This window comes from Amblyomma americanum, chromosome 2 (genome assembly GCF_052857255.1).
Source record: "Amblyomma americanum isolate KBUSLIRL-KWMA chromosome 2, ASM5285725v1, whole genome shotgun sequence".
Classification (NCBI taxonomy): Eukaryota; Metazoa; Arthropoda; class Arachnida; order Ixodida; family Ixodidae; genus Amblyomma; species Amblyomma americanum.
The window spans coordinates 35061473-35084503 of NC_135498.1; the positions used below are offsets into that span (position 1 = coordinate 35061473).

General features: G+C 48.7%; 2 protein-coding genes across 12 annotated transcripts in view; one reads left to right on the forward strand and one right to left on the reverse strand.

Moving 5' to 3' along the window:
* Positions 1-18179, reverse strand: part of LOC144120972 (tectonic-like complex member MKS1) — an 86424-nt gene extending 68245 nt beyond the window's left edge. For 2 of the 3 annotated variants that reach the window (XM_077653812.1, XM_077653810.1), the window contains exon 1: positions 17927-18179. The gene's annotated coding sequence lies outside the window, so the exon portion shown is untranslated. The remainder of the gene's footprint in view (positions 1-17926) is intronic. The other variant, XM_077653811.1, reaches the window with a different exon arrangement.
* Positions 18180-18328: 149 nt separating this feature from the next.
* The window catches only part of LOC144120974 (uncharacterized), a 59687-nt gene continuing 54984 nt past the window's right edge, over positions 18329-23031 (forward strand). For 4 of the 9 annotated variants that reach the window (XM_077653822.1, XM_077653827.1, XM_077653829.1 and 1 more), the window contains exons 1-2: positions 18329-18686; positions 21908-21997. In XM_077653822.1, coding sequence (XP_077509948.1) covers positions 21978-21997 — 20 coding nt within the window. In that variant the 5' untranslated portion in view covers positions 18329-18686; positions 21908-21977. Of the gene's footprint in view, positions 18687-19617; positions 19637-21907; positions 21998-23031 lie in introns of those variants that run through there. The other 5 variants (XM_077653823.1, XM_077653828.1, XM_077653830.1 and 2 more) reach the window with 2 other exon arrangements.

A 23031-nucleotide genomic window follows, 5' to 3' on the forward strand; every position in this document is an offset into this window, starting at 1 on the left:
TAGGCACTGTCTGTGAAGCTTTTGTAAAGGGGAGACTCTGCGGCACGGATCACGGAGTCCTGATGGAAACTTATTCAGACATTCCATAGGCACTGTCTGTTGAAGCTTTTGTAAAGGGGAGACTCTGCGGCACGGATCACGGAGTCCTGATGGAAACTTATTCAGACATTCCATAGGCACTGTCTGTTGAAGCTTTTGTAAAGGGGAGACTCTGCGGGGGACTCTATGCTCATTCGATTCACAGCTGAGTGTAGATATGTTCTAGTACCTCCGGACTGTAAGCACTTCGTGCAGCAAGCTCCGACCGTATTCTGCCAGTTGCAGTTAATATGGGAGACCACCACCTGTGCACTCTTACGGGTCGCGTAGCTTTCCCGTAATAGGCTATGGAAATCCTTCCCATACACTGCTACAGCGGGCCGACCTTAACTTGTCTTCAATGTAAAGCGACACGGAAGTTGTCCTCTATCGATAGGTTGAAAACTAACCATTTCGACAGATTTGCCTGTCTGGTTGGGTTTGAAGACTTATAATGAACTGTGTATCTCTAACCAAAAATTTTAATTTTAACCCAACGTTTCGAAGCCGACTCGGCTCCTTCATCAGGGGTGACCGAGGGCCGGAGCTATTAGATATCTATCGATAGGGTACCCAGTTTTAATCACGTAGATAAGACTCTCGCCGAAAACAGGATGTTTATAAGTTAGAAAGGGTCACAAAACGAAACACAGGTGGCGGCAACACCAGCTGATTATGGAAGTAAACTGCGTGCGTAGAAACCGGTTTATTCGCTGATCTCAGAGGCCATGGGCTGCACACCCATAACCTGTGATCACGGAGTCATTTTCGGCGATGACGTCATGAGATTTAATGGAGAGGCGGAATAAGTTTGGAATCCAATTTTCGCGCCAATAAATTGGTCTTTCACCGCCGCACAAGCGCCGTCGTAGCCAGAAAGCCACAGAATCGATATTTATTGAGAACAATAGTTGGTTGTCCTCTGTGTATCACACATATGTACCAACATCAATTATCACCGCCGCACAAGCGCCGTCGTAGGCAGAAAGCCACAGAATCGATATTTATTGAGAACAATAGTTGGTTGTCCTCTGTGTATCACACCTATGTACCAACATCAATTATCACCGGGTCACTACATCACTCCAGGTTATCTTCAGTAGCCTTGACATGACAGACCGCCGCTTATCTGTTACGCCTGTGTTGCATTTTTCAGTTGATGACATCTAGCGGCACGCGGAAAGGCGCACAAGGAAACGGAAAAAAAGTTGGTTATTACCGTATGCAACCCCCCCCCCCCCCCCTTTTCATCTCCTGTTCTGACTTGGAGCTTCCCCTTTAATCCCTTCGTCGTTTATTCTGGTGACGTCATCGGCACATAACGTGTCCCTTCGAAAAACAGGCCGCAAATGTCTCCGGGAATCGATCGGGCAGCCGCAGTGTTAATGCGTTCTTCGCCGTAGCAACTGCAGATACCGATGGCGCGCATATGTACAGCGCAAAGAGAAGAAAATTGAAAAAAATATATTTCAGACAAACAAATAAGCAAACAGGCAAACAAACGGATGGAAGGACGGAAAGACGAACGGGCGGCGCAGGCCGTAATCGAACAAACCGTAAACAAAGAAAGGTCCTTCACCCCGTGCGAGCCGGGTGTCTCGAAATGTTGAAATGCTTCGCAGTGTCGTTGCTTTTTACCGAAGTTCCGCTTGTGCCGAAATTTCCCGCTGCTGCTAGGTTGGTGCGAAAACGGAGGTTCTTTTTTGATTTCAAATTTGCCGAGAGAGTTCGTTCGCAGGTGTGCGTAGCAGGGATTGTCGACGTAGAACGTTCATACGGCAGGTGATTCGCTCGTGTCGCAAGCAACTGCTCGTGTAATGTAGAAAGGAAAAAGAAAACACGAACGTCCTTCAAATGCCATTTCGCCATTAACAGGAGACAACGAATGATGTACGTGTATACCATACAGCTCGAACTTCTGTCCCTTTTGCCCCCCGTATACGAACATCTTTTCCCCGACATATGATCGGTGGGTCACGGGGCGGAGTCGCGGTATCCAGTACAGTGCCCCGCGACATTTGACGAATAGCGCGCTCCTTCCCGGTTCGTATTTATTTTCTCTTTCAGTTTTTTTTTTTACCCGGTACCTTTTGCATTGTTTGCTTCATTTCATCTCCTCCGCGAACTTTTTTTTTTTGCTCGCGGTCCGAAATAACAACGGTCCAAAATAACACGCGCCACGCGCGAGCTCTCATTTCACATTGGTTAATTTTTTTATCTCGATTTGCTGGCTTTACCATTTTTTTTCGTTTTTAGTGCCAGGCGCACTTCTTTGTTTTCGTTTCTTTTCCTGCGATGCGCGTCAGCTGCTTGCCATATGTTTCACGTTCGCTTTCCGGTCATATACAGAACAATGCGTCGACCTGCGTCTATTACTTCATTTTTTTTTTGTTTGAAGGAGGAGTCGCATACGCGATGTACTTACTGCACATGCGTCCAGAGATACATAACGCTGACGGTATGTATAGTTAGGTGCACACGGGAAAAGAGACTAAATAGCCCGCGAAAGATTTAAAAAAAAACGTAAAAAAGAAAACAAAATATACTTAACAACCCAAGTAAATAAGAAAGAATACAAATTCAACAGGGCACTTTGTTGGCCTAAAGTGCGGTTAGCGAAAGCCTTTAGCGCGGTGTTACTGCTTGTGTCGCTGATGTGTGGTGATGATGTTGATTAAAGACGACACAATTGCTCAGCGCAGTGCTTTATCATGTACTGAGGTCCGAGTTACGACATACTACACCAACCGCTACTATTGCTATTGATAAACTAATTACTAATTTACTCCTTTGCTAATTACTAATTAACTATGCATAGTTAGCGCATTATATAGCTGCGCCATAATACACCATTGATGGCGTCATCAGTTTGGTTGACAGCTATAGTGTGACACTTTTCTGCGAACATCCGCGCTGGCGAGTCATGAGCCTATAAATAAAGGCTTTCGCCTTAAAGCGAGCGGCGAAGCAGAGCAGGCAGATATGGTGTACGGAGCAGTCGAGTATTACGTCCCCGCCAGCGCACGATATTTTGTCCTTCGACCGCGTGTGTTCGTGCGCGCATTGGCACCCGTTAAATGTCGTTCATGCGCACGTAAGGGGGGCGACCTTTCGCTTGCCCTTATAATGTACATAATCTCCAAGCTCGTGAGCTTCAACTGTGCTCGCTTCGCCCCCTGATGGATGACCGGATTCTTTCTTTCTTGATCCGTATGCGGTTCACGTCTCACTCTCCATCTCGCTCTGTGTGCTTTATTTTTTTTCTATTGAGTTGTTTCTTTAGGGGTCGTCAGTTGTCGCGCGCGGATATTAAAACGGCCGCGACACGCACGCGTGGGCGGCGGTGTTTCGTCAAAGCACTGTCTTTGTAAATCTGCGCGCGGGTCAGCGACCCCCCCCCCCCCTCCCCCTTTCCATACCCCCTCCCACCTTGTGCGGAATGAACGCCGCCGCATCATCGAAGTGGAGGCCTTCGTTTATCTTTTGTGTGCATGGCATATGCGCAGACGGCCGAGTTTTAATGGTCGGGAACACGCGGTCGGAGCGGATCTGTCTACATAGAGAACCAAAGGCAGAACAAAAAGAAAGAACTGGCAAAAATTTCGGATAGGAAGAAATGCATCCTGCCTTTGTGTGTCATTGTGAAATGAGCCAGGAGAAGAAAAAAAATTCGTCTGCTGTTTTTTTCTTTTTCAGCGAACACGCATGCACACACCCGCGGACACACGCAAGCAGCAGAGAGGGAGACGCAGTCAAGTGCACGCGTTGCTCAAACGGGAGGAGGAGGAGGGGAAGCGAGAGGAGGAGACAAAGAGAGAGAGAGAGAGAAGAAAGAGGTCGCCCGCGGTTCGTTGACACCGTCGGCAGGTAGCGGCACTTCCGAGAAGCGTCGTGTTGTCGGTGAATCGCCGCGTTGTCTTGCGCTGCTATTCTTTCGCCGTCATTGGAGTTTTTTTATTTGTTTACTTATTCCCTTTCTTCGGCGCTCCGCAGTTGCAGCTAAGGCCGAAAGTTATATTGTGTTCCCTCTCTCTGTGCGTATAGCCGACGAAAATCGAAGAAAGGGCTCGGGAGCCGCAGGGCGGAAGTTTCTCTTTTTTTTATTTATTGACTTAGTTTTCGTGAATGCGTGCGTGCGGGCGAGCTAGCCAGCTAGCTCTAATGCGCTGTATAATTCAGGGAAATCGAATCTTAGTCCGGTAGACACGACACAGAAAAAGAGCGAATGAGGTATTTGTCTTCGACATTGTTATCGCGATACTCGTGGTTTACACAGACAAGAACGACAGATACAGACAGGGCGCAAACTATCAAGTGATTTTATTGCGGGGGAAATTCGTTTTATATGAACTGTTAAGATGAAAAAAGAAGGGACACAAAAACAAGTAGCTTCCTGGAGATGAGTCGTCTAATCTTGTTCTGCTGACAGGCATGAATAGAGGATGCAGTCTTTTCAGTTCCTTAAAAAGTTAATCTCTCGCTTCGTCAGCGCTACCGAAGGGCCGCTTACGCAAGTGCCTTCCTTCTCAGACTTCATGCAAAATGCTTCATATAGTATTTGTCTTGCCTTATAGACAGATGAATGCGATGTGTGGCCGTGGACCCTTCCTCCTTCGCGAGGGTACGATTACCCCTCTGTCGGTGCTGTAGGTGAGTGCCGACGGTTCTAGATCGAGCTATGCGTCGGTACGGCAGACCGACCTCTAGTCGGGTACGGCGCTATGTTAAAATTCTCTACCATAACTAAGGTTGCCGTACATACCGCACCATGTGCACCGCCAGCAGCAAATAATTCTCAGATGGACCCTCATCTACCTGTCGACTTGTCTGTGCACTGTAGTGTATGACTAAAGGCCAACACAGGTCAGAGGTTAGCTTAGGGTATTATTGAGCCTTGCGTGGTTTAACCTGCCAGAGACAGCGCGTGCGCGTATTTCTTCTATCCTGCAGGAATTTAATTCTATCACTGCGCGTGTTGTTTCTCTTTACATGGATAGCCTTTACATGGATAGTCTGCTGTGTTGAAAGGAAGTGACGCCACTTCCTGTAAAGGGCGTTTGGTGAATTCTTGTACGTTGGTTAAGTCGTGCTGCCCGTCAGACGACTCTTGCGTGCTTAACGTAGAAATGTTGGCGAAATAAATATACCGCTCGGGTACGATGGCAGTGCAGTGTCCTTTTAAGCGTCCAGGCAGTCGGCTTCACCGCACGTACTCTGCGCATTGCGAGAGAGCCGACGTTATGTCAGCTGTTTTTTGTTAGCTCGAGGGGAATCAAGTGACGTTCTCCCCACCGCCGACGAGCGGAGAATTGCGGCGCAGCTGCAGGACACGAGGATACACAGACGATGAATCATCGTAGCGCGAAAAGAAGCATGGGCAGTGAAAACGAATTGTTCCTTTCTTGTGTGGAGCTTTGAAAGATGCCTATTATGAGCTCCATCCCCGCACGCAAGAAATAGGCGCAGCTAAGTATACGAGCGCATTAAAGGTCAACCTCGCGGCTTCCGCCAGCTGAAGCCTGTGTTTTGAGCTTCACGCAAGCGAAGGACAGGTCTAATGCTGGAAGTTTACCCTCGAAGTTGGGCTTCTGAATGTTGCTGCCATGTACTGAAACGCGCAGACGTAGGACAGATATCAGGGTAGAGGACGAGGCACAAGACAGACTAACGACTAATTAAATGCTCCGATCTTCTGTTGAATAAACGCTGAAATTAACCCAAATAAAACATCAAGAAAAACGTAACTACATTGAAATTATTACGAGACACGTGCAATATGTCACATGAGGAGAGCTCATCATCCTGTCAGCTGTTTCCTGTGTGGGATGATGCTGTAGCTTCCGCCTACACGAACACCATATGTGCCAGGTGCCGCATTAACTAGCCCAGATAAGCATTACTAAACGTTATACAGTCTGCTGCTCTTCTTGACATTTCGAGCTCGATGCGGTCCAAAAATTTCTTCGAATTATGCCGGGTATGAATTAAGGAGGGAGCGGGGGACGCGGCTTTCAGCAATTTTTATTTTTATTTCTTGATGTTTTTGCATGAAATTTTTGAGCATATTAGAAATAATTTTATGACTACTGCCACAATTTCACAGTTATATCTCCGGAAAATTGTTTTATAATATATTTTTCCTCTGAATCATTCATTCATTCCGTTCCTACTGTCGTGCTACAGGCCGAGTCATTGTTATAATTTTTTTTTTTCGCGGAGCAAAAAAATATGATTTGAATCTTTGCGATGCAGTGGCTATTGACACATCTAGAGTGAGGAGAAAATTTCAATCAAGAAATTTAAAATTCAGAAATTTGAAAAGCAAATAATGTCTTGACCTGCATTATGGCCCTAGGAGTGCAACAAAGTAAACGGACTAATTCCTGGTCGATTTCATCAATGAAAATTCTGCAGAAAAGGCGAAGCATACAAGCGGATACAACATTCATAAAAAAGGGGGGGTCATTTTTCGGGTTATCTTAAAGAGAATCTGTCTAATACACTCGATGTTAACGGGATCGTACCGTCAGTTCGATTAAACCATAATTACGATTAAACGAGTCAACATATGCCACCCAAAAGTATGTTATTCAGATGAGATGGAAGCAGGCGAGAAAACAGATGGGGCAGATGATAGAGCGACGAGATAGAAAGACAGTATATCTATAGAAGGAGACGGGACGGATGAGGAAAAGAGTAAGGCTATTAGGCCGCGACCAATCGCGGTGACGTGTATACGTAACGAATACGTATATGCATATGTAACGATGTCTCGGCGCAAATTGCGAAGCTCTGTGCACGGTAACAACGATAGGAGGGGGTCGCAACACGGCTGATGTGGCACTGCCGATGCTGTGCAGTTCTGGCGCAGTCGTCGTCCGCGCACTTGTACAGAAAGCTCGAACTGCGCGCTGAGCTGTGCGTTTATGACAGTCGTCGCTGTATGGCGGGCCCGATGCAGGTTATGTGCATGCAAATCGGGTCAGGTTTCGAGCGCTACAGCCAACTCGTAAATGAGGCAAGTGTATACTTCCCCGGTGCGCCGTTTTCACGTTCTTGACAGGTATGTGGACGACTGTGCGTCACAACGTGTATTTCTTTTTCTTTTTGCTTTCGCTCGATCAACGACCTCTGCATCTTTCGTACGAGGTCGATGAAGTGGGTAAGATGATGTGGTTTATTTATAATAGAGGGAGCCACGAAAGATGGAGGAGTGAGATTCCAGGGTGCTGTTGGAATACGAACATAGGAAAGGAGGCTGTACAGGAACATCATACAAAAGTGTGTTACCCCTTTTCCTTTTTTCTTGTCATTCCGGTCGTGGCGAATTTAATAATAATAATAATTGGTTTTTTGGGGGGAAAGGAAGTGGCGCAGTATCTGTCTCATATATCGTTGGACACCTAAACCGCGCCGTAAGGGAAGGTATGAAGGAGGGAGTGAAAGAAGAAAGAGAAATAGGTGCCGTAGTGGAGGGCTCCGGCATAATTTCGACCACCTGGGGATCTTTAACGTGCACTGACATCGCACAGCACACGGGCGCCTTAGCGTTTTTCCTCCATAAAAACGCAGCCGCCGCGGTCGGGTTAGAACCCGGGAACTCCGGATCAGTAGTCGAGCGCCCTAACCACTGAGTCACCGCGGCGGGTAAGGCGAATTTTCCAGCTCTTTATTTTGATGCAATAACATTAGAAGCCCCATGGGGCCCAAAATGAGTCGCCGGCCATAAAATTCTCCCATTGGCCGAAGGGAAATGACGTCACCAAACCAGAACATTCCCATTGGCTGGAGCGAAGTGACGTCACCAGAGCGGAAGTGAAACCACTCCCAGTAAAGGCACCAACAGCTGCTGATGTTTGCGCATTGCCAACGCATAATGAAATAAGGTGTCCCTGTGAATTTTTTTAACATCGAAATGTTTCAACCCAGAGGATGAAGAAACGTGCGATAGTTTCTTCGTCGCCGAAGCTAATTATGCTGAAGTGCTCCGCGCGTTGTTCTTCCATGCGATCAGAGCCATGCGTTATTCGCTCTCGCGTCGGTAGCAGGCGACTCGCTCAGACCGATTACCTTAACGAAGCGATCCTCGCGACAACGCTCAAGACGGTGACAAACGAGGCCAGGCCGACATTATTCGACCCGACATTCCGGGCTCATGAATACACAGATATCCCGCGATCTTCCGCTACCGCATGTGTGCGCGGTGCCGATTAGCGTCTACAGGCGCCGAGCTGTACAGCTTCCGCGTTCCCTCCAGATCACTGTCACGACGGCCCGACTTGGCCTTCTCTTAAAACCGTTCCCGCTGCCGCGAAGCGCAAAAGGACGAGGAATAACAGCGTCAAACAAGAAGACAAAAGGAACCAAGGCCGCGGCTCGAATGACCTGCATGCGCGCGCCGGTTATTCGAGCAGCCGCGCAAATGACGACCAAGAGAAGAAAACAATGGACAAAGAAGAGAGGGAGTGAAAGCAACAGGAGAGCTGTGGTCGCGCTGTCGGCGCTGCAGCAGCGCTTCGCCTCGGCATTGAAAAGGTCGCCTGCCTTCGTCGTGCGGAGTCAAACGACCCGGAAACGCGAGGCGCCAAGCGAGCTGCGAGATGCGGACCCCCTTCCTACAATTCCCCCCCCCCCCCCCTCCCCCCACTCTCTTTCTTCCCGCCGAACTCCCTTCCGTTCTTCCTACAGCGCTCGTTTTTACTTTCCATTTCTTTCTTTTAATTCGTTCTCTCTCCTGGCCGTTCGGGGCAACGGAAACGGGCGCGGCTGGGATGCGAGTGAGCGTACGGCATATACCCGAGCTCGCGCGCGTGGCCTCGGCTAATTGTGTGCAGCGTCCTCCGAGGTGTTCTGCGATCGACTGAGGAGAATGTCGCCGCCGTTGCTTTCATAATGACCTACCGCGCGGTGGCTTTGGCGTTTCGGCATGCTGAGCCCAAGGTCGCGGGTTCCAATGCCGCGGTAACGGCGGCGGCCGCGCTTCGACGACGGAGGGCGGATACGCAAGAACGCCCGCACCGTTTGTCTTGCGATGTCGCCACACGTCAAAGAACCTCAGGTGGCCCAAACTGATCCAAAGCTCTCCGCGAATGAGCTTCGGGCCGTAATTAATTTATTACTTCAGAATGACATTCACGACTGCTTTATGATCAGTATGATACGCACTGAGATTTTCAGTTCTAAATGTAGAGATATTCTTTGCTAAGATTAAATCAGCGCTTGAACCATGAATGGTGGTTGGTTGAGTTGCATTGAAAAGGTGTTCCCGATTGCTCACACGCGCCTCATCATCCATCATTTAGATTTGATGCTTGTTTTGTTTTTTCATAATGCAAATGAGTACTGAGCTGTATGCTGAATAATAATAATAATTGTTTTTTTGGGGGGAAAGGAAATGGCGCAGTATCTGTCTCATATATCGTTGGACACCTGAACCGCGTCGTATGGGAAGGGATAAAGCAGGGAGTGAAAGAAGAAAGAAAGAGGTACCCGTAGTGGAGGGCTCCGGAATAATTTCGACCACCTGGGGATCTTGAACGTGCACTGACATCGCACAGCACACGGGCGCCTTAGCGTTTTTCCTCCATAAAAACGCAGCCGCCGCGGTCGGGTTCGAACCCGGGAACTCCGGATCAGTAGTCGAGCGCCCTAACCACTGAGCCACCGCGGCGGGTTAGCTGTATGTTGTATGCCTGTTTTCAAAGGAGATTCACCTTTATATATTTCTTTCATTTTTCATTTTATTTTTATTTTTCTTCTCTTTTTAAATCTTTAATTTTACATTACATTTTATTTATTTTAATGTATTTTATTTTTGTTTATAATTTATTTTACCTTTTATTTTTTATTTCTGTTTATGCCGTTGGGTACTTTTCCACTCGGAGTAGCATTCGATTTTTAGCCTGGCGTTTTTTGCTGACGACGCCGACGACACGAAAATATCCTTGTATACAGCTTCGCTGTAAAAAAAAAAAAATGAAACGCCCTGCTTAAACGCATAGAAAAATATCCTTGTATACAGCTTCGCTGTAAAAAAAAAAAAATGAAACGCCCTGCTTAAACGCATAGAAAAATATCCTTGTATACAGCTTCGCTCTAAAAAAAAAAAAATGAAACGCCCTGCTTAAACGCATAGAAAAATATCCTTGTATACAGCTTCGCTGTAAAAAAAAAAAAAAAAAATGAAACGCCCTGCTTAAACGCATAGGCCTGCGAACGGAGCTGCAGCGGTATTCGTTTCCAACTTGTTAGCGGCGGAAAGTGGAAGCTACGAATACGAGCTCGAGGCGTGGACTTCCAAGCCTGCAGGTGCGATTGGCACGCGAGCGCGTTGAGAATAACGACACACGTTGCGGAAGCTGTCGCCGAGAAGCGCTTCGTACGCACGATGACGAACGGCCAAAGAAAACCGTGGCGAGCGCATTTCCTGTCCCCACGAAGTAGGTCAATGACCCCGTTTGCCAAGCATTTCACTTCAGAGAAGCCGAGCAACAGGCCGTGGAAAACCTTGTGGCCATCGTAAAACCCCGTTGGCGGGCACTGGGCCTTATTAGCGATAGAATCCAGCACCCCGAGGTGGATGTTTCCACTGCCAGCAAGGTAAACAGTTCTGTGTGGTGCGGTGCGGTTTGTGTTGTGCGGTACAGTATGTGGGCATTTGCTGCTCCATAACTACACGCGGTCTGTGAGGGACGCTAGCAAGGGACATAGTTCAGTATGGGTGCGGTGCGGTGCGGCGTGTGGTACGTGGTGCGGTGTGGGGCGGTATGGTACGGTGCAGTGTGTGGTGGTGTGCGGCCTGTGATGTCTGTGAGGGGCGAGCAAGCTGTGACACGGAGTGCGCAGACGAGTCGCTGTCGCGGCTTCACTGCGCTGCACGCAAATCAGCCACAACGAGCAAGCTGTGACACGGAGTGCGCAGACGAGTCGCTGTCGCGGCTTCACTGCGCTGCACGCAAATTAGCCACGATGCCACTCGGGAGACAACATAACGCCTGCGTGGCACGGTCCGTCTGCGAGGAATATGACGACACAGTGCGCATCTGAGCGAGGCGCGCCAGACTGCGTGTGTCCGAGTCTGCGCTGCAGCACAACGTGTCGTAAGGCTAATGCACCACACGCGTCACGCGCTCAGTGCCGCGTGGATGCCTGGCGCGATGCTGGGCCGAAGGGGAGAGACAATATCCGTCAGAATGGCACGGTCACGGAGGGACAGTGTGGGAGAAAAGGAGAGGAAAAAAAAGTGTGCCGAATTAATTTGGCGTGACTGAAATCTTCGAGTATAAAAGGACCCGCGACTCTCGTCGTTTTTTTTTTTTTTCACGGCTTTATCTGACACCGTCTTCTTTATTAGTTTATCCAACGGTCAATTTGCGCGAGCGTCACTGGAACGAAGGTAAATACGCTCTACACACGAATACGCATATATAAGGGAGTAAGCTGTCATCTACCACTCTCCCATTTAGGGACAGGATATGTCAAGTCAAGTTTATTTCAGCTTTTGTCTTACAAAAACTGTGGGTGACGAAAAAAAAAGCGGTTTGCAATGACCGCTTGACAAGCTTCGTCACCCGTAGAAGTTGGCAGCATTAGCAGACACAGTTACACATGAGAGTCACTATACATTGTTAAGCATTGTTAGAGAAAGAAAAAAAAATGACAGGTAAAAAATCAACAGAGTAACAAAATACAACCTAGTCAATAAACAGTTCCCTAAGTGCAGAAGTCATTTTTGTTAAATTGCTATAGAGAGGGGTGTTCAAACATTTCGGAAGAATATATTTTAACATCGCACAGCCGTAGTTTGTTCTGCATCTGGGTAATGCGAACATTCCATGGTCTATAGTTGCATAGGGTGTGGCATATGGTACAAGAGGAACAGTGCGGCTCAAAAAAGGGTCATTTCGTGCCGTTATTTTTTTTTTTATAAAAGCAGGCAAGCCTGTAGTCAAATAGCTTATTAAACGGAATAGTTTTATATCATTGTTATATTTTGTATGCTGCCCATGTTCCGGAGCAGATTTCTACCACTAAATGTATGGAATGGTTACTCATGGCAACAGAGGCATACTCCCACAGCAAAGAATAGTAACTTGCTGCAGTCAGCACTGGGAAGAGGCTTTCAAGCGTGGCACCGGAGTTCTTGAGGTTAGCATACAGTGGAGGTTGAAACCTCGGTTAAAATCTTAGTCACTCCTAGAACTTCGCGTGTTTTAAGGAGGCAATTTGTTTGCGAGGAGGGCGAGGAGTCAGGTTGGCGTCAACCACCACAGACATCAGGGCAAATGCCGACATATAGGAGAAACCGGGCGGCGTTAGTATTTCTCTCTCTCTCTCTCTCCATTTATGACTGCGCACGCGTTAATGGCAACTGAGGCGTATTTCATTTTAAGAAATTAAACTGCGAATTACGAGAGACAGCAGGAGGAGGGATGCCGTCATACAAGCATCCATACAGCACTATACGGAACGCCGATTTTCTTTCCCTTTCTTTTAAAATTATACTAGAGTGCAGGAAGTGGTGAAAGTAAAGAGTAAGTAAAAAAAATGCGTAAATTATGGTCCTGAAATTTGCATAGAGACATTTCAAGTGTGGCCATACAAAATAGACATAAAAGTTGTTGCAAAAGGCCAATGTCTCGGAGGTCGGCAAGCAGAAAGTTCAACGTACGCCGCTTCTGCGAAGGCCAGGGGAACCAACCTTTTATTTACGTTTCGTTGTCAACGGCAGGGAGGAGAACGCGGCCTTTTTTAAGTGGCAGTATTTAAGCTCAACCACATATGCCGGTGATTCCGAAAGAATATGCACCTCAGTATTATAGCTGAGTCACAGTTATCATCGGCGACTAGTCACGTCACATGTGCGCGCGTCCTCAGAGGCAGCTTCAAGCGTAGGCGGCTGGACCGCCTTCCCGGGGTGCACTGGAAGTCACTGTACCATACCATACAATACCATATCATACCATACTGTACCATGCCCCCTCCCTCCTGCCGCGGTGGCTCAGTGGTTAGCACACTCGGTTACTGAGCCGGACGACCCGGGTCTATACCACGGTTTACAATTTTATATCACACCATTTCATGCTATATCAGGCCATACCGTACCATACCATAGAGTGTAACCAACTAGGTATACAACCCCCGTTGAAAACTTGACAGCACTTCGCTGGATGCTTCTCACTAAGCTCGGCGACTTCCTAATTGGCACCCGAGTGTTTGGATCAATATTTTTAATTTGGATTAATTAATGCAGACTAATCAATCAATCAAATGGGCGCCGTGAAAAAAATAAATGCCAACGTCTACTGTACACTTCATACTTACCAATTTTCCTTGTTTGTCGTGGTTCATGTGAGCTAGGAGCCCCTGTATGTGATGATGCAAGAGCCTCGCACGGTCACGTGACATTCAATACTTGACGCGACCCGCAGCATGGATGCGGCAAGAGACGACCGCATCAATGAACGGCGTGCTGTCGCGCCGTCTTTTCAACGCCGAGAATATGCGTATATATTTGGCTCTCAGCTCCTTATAAGACGAGCACAGAAATCCGTGCCCGCCGCGCCGTCCATTCGAGCTCCTGCCGCGCGCGCGCGCGTGTGCATATAATAACACGCAAATGTGTTGAAATGTGCCGTGTATAGCAGCAACCGGTGGTGGTGTAAGGTAATGTATACGGCTGCTGTGCGCGTATTATACGGCGCACAGTTTGCTAAAGCCCGCGTACGTCGCGTCACCAACGTCCGATTCATTCCCCCCCTCCCCTTTTCTCTTCTTACGTTCGTTTAAAAGGAACACACGCAAAACTGCGCACGGTGCAACCCCTCCCGATATATACACTGTATAACAAAAGAGCGCTCGCCCACGACTCTTGGTATCTCTTTCAGAAACGCGCGACCGACCCCTCCCCCTTTTCCCATTTGTTCACGTTTGCTTCTCCCTAATTTCGTAAGAGCGGCGCAAGGACAGAGGGAGAGAGAAAGAAAAGGGGGGGGGAGAGAAGAGTGGCGACGAACGCCGATCCGCCTTCTCCTTTCCTCCCTGCGATGCCGGCCTTTCCTTCCCAGTCTCCCCATTTGAACGCGAGGACCACCGGCACCACGATCACGAACAACGGCGCGGCAGACATTCCTGGCGAACGCATAATACGCGTGTGTACATTGAGCGTAGTCGGGGATGGGGGGGGGCTGCCCCGCTAGGCAACTGGGTAACGCAGTGAAGCACGCCGCGTCGCTCGTTGTTGCGAAGGGGAGTTTGGGAGAGAATGTGGGGCGAGAGGGAGGACAAGACGGCAGCGCATTTGTATATATCCTTGTATACACACGCAACACACACACGCACACACACATTATATATATATATATATATACACACACATCCCAGCCTCCTGTGCTGGCGCACAGCAACGCCGATCGTTTCCCGAAAGCCTTTTCCATTTCCCCGGCTTCCCCGGAGTCTCTCCCCCCCCCCCCCCCCCCCCCGGCTTCTCCTCCTTCCCTGCTCCGTGTTCCGGCATTATGCGCGCGCACGCGTACAATGTAGCGAAGAAGAGAGAAAAAGAGAAGAGGCGAGCGAAAAAGATACGAAGCAAAAGAGAGGGGAAAGAGGGGGATACAAAGAAACTATGCGCGCCCATCCCCCTCCAGTGAAAGGAGAGGCGGCCAGAAAAGCGAGATCCTAAATACGCACGCACAGCGACGGGCGAGTGACTCGATCGATATCCGGCAGTGGCTAGGCTAGCTGCGGCTCGGCTTTCTACTCTCCTCTTCCCCCCTCTCTCCCTCCCTCCCTCCTGCGGAGGAACCCAGCCGAGCTATTCATTTTGCTTTGTGCGGGTGGGTTGCTGCAGCGCATGGCGCAGGAGCGCTGCGGCGAAGCGGAGTTGCCGTGCGCTCGGTGTCCCTTTTTTTATTTTATGCTTATCCTTTTTTACTCCTGTTTTCTGCTCTTTTTATTTCTTTTTGACGGCTGTCTCGCGAGTTACATTGCTTCTAAGGAGGTATATCGTCGTGCGCTGACGAAAGCTGCACCAACCGATGATACCGGGTGTTTCGAAACAGTTGAAGTGAATTAATTTCTTCAAAGCGGGTGATTACAAAATAAAAAGAGACAAACTGAGAAGACGAATGCCGCTGTTACGTGTTAGGAGGCCACATTTCTTCATTCAGTTCCTTATCCATCTTACAAAAATCAATACGAAGTCAGTTTCCTGGGTCCAGCTGCACTACCATGAGGTGTTTTTGAGCAGCAGCGGCCGTTCGTGTCTTGGCCAATCCGCCGCAAAGGGGAAGTGCCATCTTCTATTTGAGGACAACAAAATAACAAAGGCACAGCGCCGAGTTCGTTCATCATTTGACAACACGCACTCTTAGTAGGTTAACAGTAATTAGCCTCTTCCCACGTCACGAGAATCACGTTGGCCTAGTGAGCAACGACAATCACTTGCTCAGAGGCAACCCCCCTCCCCCCCCCCCCCCCGGCCCTTACTTTTTGCCGTGCAGCTGCAATGAAAGGAAACGCCAGGCGGGCTCGGCGAAATGAGTCAAAAGCGGTGCCATTTATCGTTAGCCAATTTGTGAATTCATCCCTAATGGCAGCGTGTAACAAAAGATAAAAAAAGAGGTAGCCCTTGCACTCCGGCCGTCTAATTGCTGGCAAAATGCCATCGCCGTGGGTTGGGCAAGAAACACAGCACGCGCCTTATTTCCTCGTAGACATTCAAGTCGAGTGAGCAATCTCGCAGTTCCTGCAGCCAGCCGTAAAATAATGTGCCCTCTCAAAGCGTACGCCCCGCTCCCATCTGCGCTGCAAAGCGAAGCCGACAGATAGGCGTAACAGGTTTTCGCATTAATGGAAGTGGTAACATTAAACGCTATATGGGGGTATCGCGGAGAGGGTTTGCAAGCGACGGCGCCAGTACGGACGCAATGCCGTCCTTTACATTCAGCAACCGTTTGACCTTGGCTGACCTTGCCGTATGCTTCCTCTTGACGACCTGCAGCGCTACGCGACGCGTTTCCGGGCGCATTTTTTTCTTCAGCTGGACCGCGCAGGTGCACATGAGTATCCAATGGCGCAAGCGCCAGTGGACAGAAGCTGTAAAATGGCTTCTGTACAAAAAAAAGAAGACAAAATTGAAAAGGGGGACAGCCGTATATTCCGTTAAACAACAAAGAGCCTTCTCGTTTGCCATCTGTCGACTCCGCACTTCACTTAAAACGGCCCGACTTCTGCTCCGAACGGCCCAATATAGATCCTCTCCTCGCTTCTGCCATTACCGCTAGGCAACGCGAGCACAAAGCCAAAGAAGCGATACAAAAGAGAAACGCCTGGCCAAAAGTATCACAAAGCAAACATCCAACAGGCCCGGAGAGGAAGGAAGGCACCTAACAAGAAACATAGAGAAGAAAACAAAAACGCATAAAGGAAGCTCGCTCGCTCTCCTCCCCGCCAAAAGGAAGAACCTGTCAAAAAATGCAAGGGGGACTCGGAGCTCGCGACAGACGATGAAATCTCTGCCGGCAATGGCGTGACGTCAAAGCACCACGTGACCGACGTCGGCCAATAACGGAGCAAGGTCGAGGATGTCTGACGCTGGTAACGCTGGCTGGCCTTCCCGCTTCCTTCTATCCTCTGCGTCGTTGCGAAGCGCGTGGAGTCGACGACAGATGGCCTTAGTGGGCCCCGTGGAGACGGACAGAGAAACCAACGAGCTTCCGCGGTAGTCTGCGGCCTACGTGCGCAACTGCAAACGGAATTAGAAATTTTGTTTTCTTGCTTTTCTGCAGATATAAAAAAAAATGCCAGTCACTCAAGACCATTTCCAAATGCTCCAAGTGGGCCGATAGCCCTGAATTTTTGTACCGGGCCTTAGATGCACAGTACTGGTTACAGCACCGAAAGCATTACGTCAGCATGAATTGAACGCTTGCATTTGCGGATGACACGTTATAAACGCACACAGTACTCTCATTCGTTAAAAAGCTGCAGCGTATTGTTCGCTTCTCAGATTGCGAAGCACTCATACGCTGAATATCAAGTTTCACTTCTTGAATACCCTCACGCTTTTGTTCACTAGATCACATATTTGCATGCATTCATGCATTTCTTCAGAGTTAGCTTTTGTGCCAATCGCTGAGTGGTTTCAGTGGGGCGACACCAACACCTATTCCAATTTTGGGCACGGATAAACTTGAGCAAGAGTGCCGCGTTGGCAGTTGTGCAACATGTGCGTACGTTTAGCGCTTGAAAAGCAGGACACGGCCTCCGTATTTCGTGCCACTAAAGAAGCACAGATATTTAAAGATATATTTGAGCGGCGCGTCTGCATAATCTCGGATACCACGCTAGCACACCAATCGCACGGCGGTGCCTGGCCTGGCCGTAAGGCAAGCTTTTTAAAAAGGCAGCGACGGAGGACAGTTTGCGCGATACGCTGTGATAAATATGTCACCAACGCCGACTCCCTGCTGCGAAATGCACCGCTGCCAAGTAGGACACGTGACCGAGAAGACGTTGCATACGCCCAGCTGTTATAGTAACAAAAGCGACGGCCGCGGCATATTTATCACGCAAAGGATTTGTTTTGAAGCACGCACGCGGCAAGTGCACTTTAAGAATCTCTTTTTCTCATCCAGGTAATAGAGCAACGCTGCAAAACACATACGATCTGCCCAACTGCCGTTACTTTTTTAACGTGCTTGGGGTCGCGGCCCCAGCATGCCAAGTGCGAACGAGACTTGCACCACAATTCATGCCTCATTTAAGTGCCTAAGAATAAACTGAGAAATAACAAGGCAAACAACGAAAAACAAACAAACAGACGGTGCAATAGGACGCAACGTACTACCTCCGCTGGCCTTTATTTAGGTCGCTATTGCGGCGCGCATGGCCCGGGCTTTCTCCACGTCGTGGCGCAGCAGGTTCACTCGGATCTCAAAGCAGTCTACGAAGGAAACACTTTTGCGACGTTCTCCACTAACAAAACGCGTAAAAACTCACGCAAATCCGCACAAATCCGAAAGCTTCCACGCAATCCACGGCCAAAACATACCTGCCAGGCTAGTTTCTTTACTTTTTTGCTCCGTTTCTATGCAAACATTCATCCCGCAGAAAAAAAATGTTGAGTTTAAGTGCAATATATTGTTATTTGAAGTAAAAACGCTCTATTATATAATATGAGGTTGTTTTATTTGTTATTCAAATATTTTTTTAGTTGAGCTGAGAGGGTTGGCGAAAAATAAATGTTTACGTTTGTGTGCTGCTTTTATGATGGCGGCTTGTAAAGGAAAATGTAGACTGCTTCGAGATACAAAAGGTAACCCCCCCACCTTCTGACTTGGCGCTTGAGGAACATGCCTCGAGATTACGCTGCAGGAAATGATTTCGTAGCTCGTGCCCGTCACCCTGTGTGGTTTCCGTGGCGACACGGCGCTTCCGCCAGCGCCTAGTCGCGTGCTGGACAGACTAAGCCTATTACAGGTTTTGTGTGCCGTCTCCTCCGCTCGCAACCACGTATCGCGCCTGATGCGCGCTGACATTTTTGGCCAGCAACGGGGCATCGTTTCGCCGCGCTGCCACGGCTCGTCCATCGCCGGCTGATGTGTTGCGTGAGTAGCTGAAAATGTCTCTCCGTCCGTCCGGCTGTCCGGACGGAGAGATCCCTGTCGCACACTCCGTAGTAGCAGCACGCCTTTGCCCCTCACAGCTGTCCTTTGTAGCGTTTCAAGAAAATCTGTTTATTTCTCGGGCGACGGGGATTTGTCCGTCGTGCCGCAGGTTTTTGCTCTTTTGTGGGAGGTGTTTTGACCCGTGTGCCGCGCTCGTTGGAGTTCCCGGCGGGGCTCGGCCGCCGCCGATATGCACCGTCGTATTCCGTTCGTCCTTCATGGCGGGTCGCCGTTTACGTAACCTCTCGTGGTTTGTCGCTCCTCTCTCGGCGCGCACCACCGGGGGCAGATAGTGAGCAGGAGCCGATAGCGGGCCGTGAATGTTCCCCCCTACCGCTCCCGAGCCAGCTCCAGGTTGGTCCGCTGCGTGCGCTATCGGACGGGTCGATGCGAGTTTGCTGCTGTCCGCTTTCGACGTTTGTCGCGCCGTCGCATGTTCCCCGAGCGGACAGCAGCTGTCGTGGCCCTGCATTCTGCGAGCGAGCATTCCTTTTAACTCTTTCTAGTCTTTTCCCTGTTCGCCACCCGCCGCTTCGAGCACGCCGGGCATTGCCAGCGCGCCTTGAGGGGCGCCGACCCGTCCCTAAAATACGTGCCTTGCCAGGAGAGCCAACTGCCGGAACGGGTCACGTCCGCGTGTGTGTGTGTTTGCCAGCGAGGATCGGAAAAAGCCGGAGAAATAGCACGCTCACACGGGCCGATGTCAGTCGCCCGACTCGCACTATCGTGCGCCTGTGTTGTTCGTCGAGGCGCGGAGGAGGAGGTTCGGGCGGCGTTCTCGTTCCGTATAGATGAGCCGCGTAAACTTGATCCGGCCGGCGGCCGCTTTGTCTTCCTCCGTGCTGCCCGTTACCTTGCTGTATGTACTACGCAAGGCTCGACGTCTGCCGGCTGTGTTTATCTCTCGGTTGTGCTCGAAAATCGCGCTCATTTCTTCTTCTTACGATGTGACAAAATTAGCGTACGCGAGTGCACGTTTTGTATCGTTGCTGGGATTGCTGTGAGGAGCAATGTCACTGCATGATAACGTTTTACACGTCTCTGCCGTGCGTGCAATATACTACGATTTTGTGTGCCAGTGTCTCGTGTTTTCTTTCTTTTTTTTCTTCGTATTGCTGCGCGTGATTTGACCCTGGTTGAGCATGAAGTGTTTGAATGTGTTTCTGTGCGAATGTGTTCGTGTGTGTAACGTCGAACGCTCGCGTGCGCAGTTTTGTATTTTGCTTCAAACTTGCTTCGCTGAATGGGGTGCCACAACACTTTGTAATGTTGTGTCGAGATGAATGCAGCGGTGTCATTGCGTTTTTCTTTTCTAATGACGGCGAAATCTAAATGAAATGGCGTATATCAGTCAACATATGCTACTTCAGGTCAGGAATGCCGCTTACATTTATCGGTTTTTCCCTCATTTTATGCTTGTCATATGCCTTTTTTCACATTGAGAAAATGCGTGCAGTGTTCTGGCAGTTTCACCATGTCGTTGCTCTGGTTGCATGCTTCCACATAACATGCTGACATTGCACCATTGCCAGTACTTTTCTTCATGCCTTAGGCAGAAAGGAAATGTATATGTGAGCACTGCTTTTTTTTAATGATCCTACACCATGAGAAATGACGGGAACAGTTGCCAAAGCATGCTGTGGGCTTCATGTAGAGCTTCGTAGTGGTGTGTCACCTGGATTGATATGGTCTTTAATGCATGCTTTGCGATGTCATACCGAGAGGAAACATCTAAATGTGGGCGTTGGGAAGACAAGTAAATTTAAAGCAGTGTGAAGGCAGTTAATTGCATGCTTATTGACCCAGTGATGCGCACTTTCTCTGTTTGAAGTGGCAGCACAAAAGTATGGAATAAATACTGAGCAATTTTCGTGTATTTAGTCAAGTCTTACAAAAATGAGCTGTGGTAGACAGTCAGTTGACACAGGCTAAGTCTACAGATATAGCCTTACATGTATGCTACACTCTACATTGTTGTGGCTTGCCGTGGAGCTCGTCCTACTGTGCATTGGTTCTTATGTCGTAGATGTTGATGTGTCCTGATTAAGTGGTTGGCTGTGGGGTTAGGCCTGCGCTTCAGAGTCTGCAGCTGATATTCCAGCTTCAGTGGGATGCTATGCAAGTGCATTAATCCACTTTGGCGGCGCAGAAAGGAGCTTTATGCCTCTATATGGCTTTCCACATTTAGGCTCGTCTTGAACTGTACTGAATCTCTGATGCTCTTGCCCTGCGTTTCCTCACCTTCCCTCCACGTCTTTTGCGCTGTTGCCCGTAAAGTGAATCTCTTAGCTGTGCAATCCGTAATTCTCATTTCATTTGTTAGTGTTGCCTGAAGGTGGTGCATTTGATGCTTACAATGCACGTAAAGCTGTTGCAGCATGAGTGAAATGGGCAGACTTTCGATTTAGCTGCGGTCGACTTGGCCCCTTGTGCAGTTCAGATTGTGTTGGGTGCATTGTTGGTTGTTTTGGATAGTAAGTAGCAAATGTGTGCCGTCGCCTAGTTTTTTAAGCTGCCCATGGGGGCAGTGTTTTAATGCGAGGCTTTTTCTCTGGTAGGGCATTTTATCATTTATGCAGATTTGCAGATGGTGCTCTGCATCATATCTCATGCTTTATGTTTGAGGGCTGTTTATATGTAAATGGGTATTGAACAGCTAGCATACTACTAACATATTGTGGTATGTCACAAGCACTCGCTCCATCTATCAACACATGCTAATGTTGTAACTGCAGTAACTTGGACTGCTGGGAAGAGAAGGCACTTATAACTGTTTCACTAAGCTACTGTGTTACTTTTGAGGGACTAAATACTTTGTTTCAGGTTTCTTGAATGTCTCTCTGTGTAGCTTGCATGTTGAAAGAATACTGAAATTTCCACTGCATTGCAATTGACTGTGGTGTCCTGTAGCTTCAGTCATACTACCCAGTGTTTTGTATCAGCGTTGGCATGTGCATGGGTAGGACGCTGTCATTCTTGGTCTATTTCTAGTCTGTGCGAAAATATTTAATGTCTTTTCACATTCCAATAATAGAATTGGTGTGTGTATATTCGCAGTGCTTTGCAGTGTAGCAATAGCAGTTCGTGTGGTTTTTTGTGTCTAGAATGTTTTGCTCGAAAACTATTAGTGCGACCTGACCTTGTGTGACCTGTGCTCGCAGGCTTCCCCTATGTTAAAGGCCGAGCTTCCTAGTTCCGCAGCAAGGAGGTTGTGCATTACGGAGGACTTCCATGGACAGCCGTGGAATAAGGTGAGCGCCGGAGCACATTTGGCTTATTCATCTGACTGCTTTCCTTACGTTAGGGTGCGTCTGTGCTGTTGCTTATAGAACGGCTGCATTGAGCGGATGTTTGAGGGCCGGCCGCATAGCTGGCTTGGCACAGTCTTTCCCTGTGCGTTGGGGGAACACGGTCTTCATGTGATGGGTGTTCGGTGGGAAACTGTTTTGCTGTTGTTTGAAGCCACTGAAGACAGCTTGGGATGGGAGTGAGTGCATTGACTGTGCTTGTGAAGCATGTGCTGGTGCCAGCTGTGAAAAATGCTAGGGCATGGGCTGCGGATACTGCTCTATGGCATGGCAGGCTTGTTGCATCATGGCTATAAAATGCCACGTGCCTAGGCCGCTGCCACTTTCTCTGTTGCAGCTACAGTTTTGATGGCATTTAGGCCATTCTCTATTGATTTGTCGCTCTTGGGAACATTGAGCAAAAGTAAGCAGAGCCGAATTGATTCATGCTCACAGGATAATGGGAAAAAATATCGGCATGAAAAACCATAAAATTGAGGTCAGTTTGGCAGACTAGCCCCAGCTGCGCAGAGGTGCTATTGTGATTCTTGTAGCTGCCTCAGTAAGCCTCGTTTAGACACTGAGAAGAATTATGCTACAGGAAGTGCTTATTTTGGGTTGCTTGTTTTCTGGAGGGTTGGAATGCACTGGCTGTTGCCCATGCATTTTGGGTCTGCGGACATATCCAAACAACAGGTCCCTGGTGCAGACTGCAGTTCGACTTTTGAGCAATGCAGAGCAGTCAGTGGCTGCAAAGCACTGTGCTTGCTTCAATGAACTGCTAATGGCATGTGTCACCTTATTCGGCTTAATTGGAGTTGCTGTGCCGGCCTACGGCCTGGTACCTGTCTGTGCACTTGCAGTTTAATTGTATCTTGAGCAGCATATGCGCACTTGCAGTTTCGCCTTGACTTAGAAGCTTGCGGCATTACACAAGCAGCACTAGGCACTATAGGGAGTGTACACTGCATGGAGTGCACGCTGCATGGTACCAGAAT